Source organism: Anabas testudineus, chromosome 4 (genome assembly GCF_900324465.2).
Source record: "Anabas testudineus chromosome 4, fAnaTes1.2, whole genome shotgun sequence".
Lineage (NCBI taxonomy): Eukaryota > Metazoa > Chordata > Actinopteri > Anabantiformes > Anabantidae > Anabas > Anabas testudineus.
This window is the reverse complement of record NC_046613.1, coordinates 23516587-23523825: the sequence shown is the minus strand read 5'-3', so window position 1 is coordinate 23523825 and position 7239 is coordinate 23516587. Positions and strand designations below refer to the sequence as shown.

At 43.9% G+C, this 7239-nt stretch overlaps 1 protein-coding gene across 1 annotated transcript; it reads right to left on the bottom strand.

Annotated features, from left to right (window-relative positions):
* Window positions 1-205: 205 nt before the first annotated feature.
* Window positions 206-2965, bottom strand: LOC113152805 (insulin-like growth factor-binding protein 1). Its single transcript, XM_026346259.1, has 4 exons — window positions 2422-2965; window positions 2127-2296; window positions 1703-1831; window positions 206-1365 (listed from the first exon to the last, which is right to left on the bottom strand). Exons 1-4 carry the CDS (start codon window positions 2801-2803, stop codon window positions 1255-1257), a joined length of 792 nt encoding a protein of 263 aa, XP_026202044.1. The 5' UTR covers window positions 2804-2965; the 3' UTR covers window positions 206-1254.
* Window positions 2966-7239: the final 4274 nt, after the last annotated feature.

Sequence of the window (7239 nt, the reverse complement as noted above, 5' to 3'; positions counted from 1 at the left end):
AAAGGCAGCGCAGAGCTGCATGTCCCAGAAAACTGGGTAAAGTTAGACAAGGACCTCCACTTTAGATCAGCGTGATAACACGGCACACAAACACACTGAATATAGAAAATGTGGTCCAGGTGAGCATCTACGCAGCTGTTCTGACTCTCATGTTTTGCTACCTATGTGCACAAAATAACCCGAAGAGAGGCCACGAAGCCAAAGCTGAGGTTAATGTTTTTATTAAATATATCACCTTTTTTCTTACATTACATCTCAATTACAAAAGTCCACATACACACGAGTGAGCAGTTAGTCACTTTGGAATAGACTCACATAGACGACAATTCTCTCTCCAACAGCAGCATGTAGATAGAGCAGAGCACATCATGGTTGACTGTGGGACTCTCTCTCTTTGTGGTCATGTGTTCTTGGTCAGAGAGAACAGTAACATATAAAGTAAAATAGCAAGTCTGACAGATACGTCAACACAACTGGCAGCAGACACATAAATATCAGAGGTAGGTTAATGTAGAAATACCCGTGTGAGAGGCGGCGTAGGGAGGCACCGCCTGTCATGCTATCTGCAGCCCCGTGCATCCACGGGGAATGTTGTCTGAGACTGTGTGAGGATTCCTGACTGAGAGAGTTTTGCATTCACTGACAAGAGCTGATAATGTGTCAGAAAGTAAAAAAAGACAGTAACAAAAAAAAAAAAAGAGGCATAACAATGAAAATGAATTATAAAAAACAACATTTAGAAATACTTCTAAATGACATTTGGTCACTCAGTGCTTTTGTTCTTTCTTGGTTTGTCACAAAACCAAATGTCCAGACAACTCCGTAAGGGTAGAGCGAGCTCAACTCAGCAGTGGAGTTACTCAGGGCTGAGATACATATATACACTTTATACACCAATAAAAATAATAATATAATAACAATAAGGCAAAAAATGGTATAAATACTCATGAAATAATTACAAAATAACACATAACATGTAATAACATTGAAATAAATAAGGCGGAAGAGTAGAAGGAATCAATATTAAAATCTTCAGAAAACAAAAATAGATTTTTTCTCTTTGGGACGGGTGTTTTTAAGAGGGAGGGGGGGAGTTGGTTGGGACCCAGAGTCCCGCAATGACAGTGTACCTGAATTAAACACCACCATGGACAAGATCAATAAATAAACAGCTATTTAAAAAAGGACAGATCAGTGGCTTGCTTCTTCTTTTTTGTGTGTGTTTCGTGAGATCTGCATCAGTGGTCGATCTCTTTAAGGGCACTCGGCGTCTGCAGGCAGCTCGGTCAAACCCAGAATCTTCTTGCCGTTCCAGGAATTCACACACCAGCATCGACCCCTCTGTCCGTCCAGAGAGGATTCGCACTGCAGGGGAGACAGAGACAGAAAGTGTTTTAAGTGTTTTCATTTTCAGAGCATATGTGTTGCACACATGTACGGTCATGCTGCACTAACTGGGTGATGTCACAGTCAAACAAAACACCCTCTCAGCTGCAAACAGTGCTGAACAAATCCCCGCCTGCAACACACAATCATTTTCAAAGCTGTGCTTGACATAATCTTGGCTAAACACTCTCACACACAGCTTGGGGAGATTCTTTCCTGCTGAGCGGAGTCATGAATCCATCCCCAAAAAAATAAAAAGAGAGGCCAACACACACTCACCCACACTCACCCACACACACTTTCTCCAGATACTAACCTGTTTGGGTTTGTACAGCCCGTGTTTGTCACAGTTGGGGAGGTAGAACCTGGTTAACTTGTCTCCTAATTTCTGCTGGGATTTGGCAATCTTATCCAAGGCTCTCTGCAGCTCGACGTGACAGGGCCCCTGCACAGAGGAGACAGGTGAGAGAAGGGTTAAGTGCACGGTGCCAGCACAGAGGAATAATCATCAACGCTGCTTTACTGGGAGCAAACACGTGGGCTGGCATCAAACTGCAAATAAAACTTGTAATAGCAAAAGCATCCCCAGCTTCTCTTTTGCTAATGCAGCATGTCTAACAGCACACGAGCTCCCCCTTGTGGCGCACGAGCCCTCTCCCCGAGCGTCCCCCTCCCCCAAAAAACTTTTAGCAACACGCTGCAGACTGAGAATTCCCAGTGATACAGATGCTGCGTCTTACCTGCTCCACCAGTTTCTTGCGCATGGCGACGACTTTGGCTTTCATGCTCTCCTGTGCGTCAGCAGCAGCCCTCGGGTCATAGGGCTTACTGAGGCCGGGGAGGTAGTGGCTGGAGCCGGGGTCCGAGACGATGGCTGCGTTATCCATCTCAGTCTCTGGCTCTCCCTGATCTGCAGGAGCAAATTGAATGAGTGTGAGGCGGGACTGACCGAATGGATCAGCCTAGAGATTCTGATGACGCTGAATTGCTGGATTTGTCATTTACACATGGATAATGTGGAGGTGTCAGGCCCACCTTGAGTCTGTGGCTCGGGGGTTGAATCGGGCTGAGTGCTCTGCGTGCACACGGCTTGTCCCCTGGTGAGGGAGTGCAGCGGCCGGGGGTCGCCGGGTCTCGGGGTGCACCTCAGTCCTGAGCCGCACGGCGCCGTGTAGATCCCGCACAGCTCCCCAGCCTTCAGAGCGCAGGCGAAGCAGCATCCACAGCCGGGCTCCCGCAGCACCTCAGCGCATCCGGGTGCCACTGCTGGACACTGGCTCAGCTTCTCCGGTGTACACGGAGCGCATCGGATCGGCTCTGGCCCCACCACCGGGGACCCCAGCGTCCCTGTGGCCAGCACGGAACACACCGCTGCCACCACGACGTGCTGCAAATATAATCCACCAGTGGCCAACATAGTGATCTGGATACTAAACACTAAATACAAAATGCAGAGGAAGACAGAGAGAGGAATCAGAGAGAGAAGCCGGATTCCCACAGTTCTGGCTCAGAGGTGTCTTTCGTTTGATTTGGGAAAAATGTCTAACTGTGCGCTGCGCGCAGCCGTATTTATAGCCGGGTCCTCTGTGAGTGTTGACGCATCGGCGTTATGAATGATTTCTGAAAAGAAGGTGTAATGAGACGATGGGCTGTGATTGGCCCGCGTAAGTCCGGTCAGGAAGCTCATTTGAATACAACAATCGCGTCAATATTTATTTTGGAACAGGCAGTGCCTGCACGTATCGGCAGCCGGTGACGACACCGTGTTTGATGTTGCAATCAGGGAGCTTTTTCTCACTGGGGTGTTAAACCAAACTAGACCCACACTTACACTTTAATTACAGGGACAACATACAGACTGCGACCTACACTATTTCTTCTTTTTCACGAGTTAAAATGAGAAGTTCAGCCCGTGTCACTCCGCGAACTGGTTTAATCGATTTCAGGGGTGAAGCAGCTCGTTGTTCTGCGGCTCGACCCAAACGAGCTGCTTTCTTTGGACAACAATGTCTGTTTATGAGGGATCCCCCTTAATTGTCCCTTTTTTAAACTTCTTACACAACTTTGCAGGGAAAAAAACTAATTATGTGCGCACATTACGCACGGCCAGCGACCCAGCGGCTCTAATTTGAGATGAGAAAGAGTCCGCGCGCTGCAGAGGAGCAATAAAACTCCGAAATAGCCACACACACAAATGAGGGTCACCGTTTACGCCAGTGAATCGGGGGCTTGGGACTTCCTTCTTTCTTGGCTTTGGGCTCAGTCCAGGAGATGTCCCGGCGCAATTACCCGTTTCCTGGGATAATAATAGCCCAGGCTGTGAATGGGGGCTGCGCTGACATGGCCGCCGACACGTCCTGCGCGTCGCCACTCTCTGGGGACTTTGATGGTCCCACGGTGAGGCATTTGGCGACCCTGTCACCGCTGACCCCAAACGGGCATGTTATAGTGCCCCCCCATTTACAAACAGACTAAAAAAGCCCGATGTGTGCACGCTCCTCGTTTTATTTCCACACGTTCATTCAGTTGTTGGATCTATTTTCAGATAGAATCAATTGGCTCCTCATGAGAACTTGTTTCTGATGCAACTGGCGTCACTGTGGGGTCAGCGCGGTGTAATTGTTGGATGGAGTTGCATCATCGTCAACCGGTGTGAACACTCAGCCTCACGTGATGCTCAGATCTGTATCCATGACAGCCTGAAGGCCAAATGACGCTCTCAGCTTAATGTGCGTGATGCGGCGTGAGAAGGTTCGAACACCCAGTGTCCCCGCACCGAGCAGAGGGACACACGCACCTGCGTGAATCTCAATAGAAAATAATAATAATATATAAATATGTGTGTACTACATCATTCTAAAGTACAACTGTAGGATACTGCTTCAGTGTTGAAGTATAGTTAATATTATGTTCCTGTAGAGGGGACGTTTTGCATCTGCAGTACTTTAAGTACATTTACCTTGTGTCATACTTGTAGTATTTTAAAAGCACATGATACACTCTCCAAACTACCTGCAGCACTTAGACAAGTAAAAAGAGGTATTACTTAACATAATAAAGTACTTTAGAAACAAGTAAAGTACTTTAAATTTAAATAAAAAGCAGTTTCCTCATGAGCATCAATAGAAACGTGCCAAAATAAATTAATTGTTATCTGTCAGATAAATGCAGTACTGTATCAAGTACAACAACTACACTCCGTCTCTGATTGTACACAGAAAAACAGAACGGCTCAAGTACAGTTAAACTACTTTGAAGTTGTACTTGTGTAGGGGGGACAGTCTGCATACTGAGTGGTTTTAATTTAGAGTATTAAGCACAGATTGATGAAAATACTGTGTTTTATTTAAGTAATATTTTAAATACAAATAAACAATCTGTGTACTTTTTCTGTGTCAAGTTGTGTGAAGCAGTTTTTGTGTTGTTAGTATTCTCACATACTAAAAATACAAATACTGCTTATCATTAATATCAAAGTACCTTAAACATAGTAAAACTCCTATTGTCCAGTACTATACAGTAACATCAGATAAAGTATCATCTGTTTTTTTTGGGACTATTCGACGTGTACACTACTACTAAAATCGTCCGGTGCCTCATTTTATTCTCGTTTCTCTAAAATTCAGCCTGATTGATGTGTGAAGTTAAAGAAGTTAAACACTTCGTCCTACAGGAAATCCAGATGTTTGTGTTTCTCCCTCTTACTCAACAGGAAGTCTTTTAATAAATTATCACCATGAAAACACTTGTGCTGTACTTTAGTGCATCTTTGAGCTACTTAGCATTTAGCTGCTCACGTGTCATCTCGTAACCTAAAGACGTCAGTCGAACAGTAGAAGTTCAGTTACTACAGTAGAAGTAGTAATACTACAGTGTAGAAATACTCTGTTGCAAATAAAAGTCCTGCATTCAGAAGAGTAAAAGTATGAGTTTTGGAAAGATCCGTCTAGTTTGTTGAGAAATAAAGACAAAGCTCAACTTTACTTAGTTTAGTGAAACCTCAAGGTGAATTTCTATTAAACAAATGTTATAAATTAAACCCCAGATTTTATTTATTACTCATCTCAGGGGCGGTTCTAGGACTTCATCCTTTGGGGGGGGCTCAGCCCTCACTGTTGTCTCCGTTAGCGTGTTTCTATATCTTTTTTATTTTTAGTTCTCAGTTTTACACACTTTTTATTCTGGAGATAAATAAACAGCCTGAACTAACAACTCTTGTCTCTGTTTATTCATCTGGACACATTCAGGAGGTCGAATCCAAAAAGTGTGGTTAAGTTCAACATGTTATTTCTTTTTTATTTTAATTAATTCTTTCTTTCATTACATTTTAATAGTTGGATATTTAATAGAACTCCTCACTGAACTCTTTAATTTCTTATAAAAAAAAAACTTCACACCAAATTAAATTAAACTTATTCTCAGGAAATAAAATAACACAAAGGTGTAAATTGAGTTTTCACCTTAAATTCTTATGATCATCGTGTATTTTGTGTTATTAATCCAATAATTTTTAGTAACTAGTAACTAAAGTAATCAAAAAAATGTTTGAAATATAAAGAAGCAGAAACTTTAAATATTAAAGTAAATGGTGTGTTTAAAATCATATAAAGGAAATACTTCAAAGAAGTACAAATACCTTTATATTCTACTTTTGTATGTATGTATTTATTGACTTTCCAAAGGTTAGTTTGTGTAATAGTACTTTTTACTCTTGATAAGCACATATTACTAACAATAACTACATCTATGTCAGTGAATGCAGTACATTTACCCATAAGAAAGTACATTTACTTTTAAATACTGATACTTCACTGAAGTAAAAACCTGCTCAAAAACATGTTTCAGTGATAAATTCTACAACTGCAGTCACATGTTTCCTGATGTAAATCACTTGCAGCACATTTGGCTCCGGTCGTCCTCAGCTGAACTGCGACTCGAGGATGACGGCAGCAGTCTGTGACCCTGATTGGACCCTCGTGGACCCTCGTGGACCCTGGTGGACCCTCATGGACCCTTGTGGACCCTCGTGGACCCTTGTGGACCCTTGTGGAGGGAATGGGGACTTCTGGGTCTGTGTGACAGGACACTTGATCTCATTTCACCAGTATGTGCATGTGTACTTTCTCTTTTTCCCTTTTTATAGACCACACTTCTCGACCCTGAATCTCATAAAAATAGTTTTAAAGGCCTCCACTGATGCAGAGCCTGATATTTGATGATATGGCCTTATATGGCCCAGTGGGATCATGTACGTAAGAAGCAGTTTGACGTAAAGAGGGAGCGACAGGAGGAGATTAAGACGTGAAGGATTCTCATGGAGGAGAGTGAGAGGGGGAACAGGATCACAGATGTTCAAAAACCATCCGTCACTACAAGTCCACAGAGTGGCTGCTGCAGGGTCTGTGTTTGTGAGAGCAAAGATAGGGCTTGGTGTGTGTGTGTGTGTGTGTGTGTGTGTGTGTGTGTGTGTGTGTTTGGGGGGGGGGTTCCAACTCTCTGTCACATGATAGAGATCAAACAGCACTTGGCATTGAACGTCCCAACACTGGAATGTTTACCTTTGACAGCAGGACGGGAAAAAACAGTCCTGTTGTCTCAGGAGCTGCTCGCACACACACACACACACACACACACACACACACACACACACACACACACACACATAAATACACATCCTCCAGGTCCCATTTATGGTGAATTAGACCTTGCCCTTCGGAGGGCATCAAAGGGGGGTATCTACGACAGACGAGCTCTGAAAAACAGGCTTGTTTGAAATCACGCCCAACGGAAAGAATGCACACCTGCGTGAATCCGGGCCGACACCCAGAGGCTCCGCGAGGTTAACGTACTCTA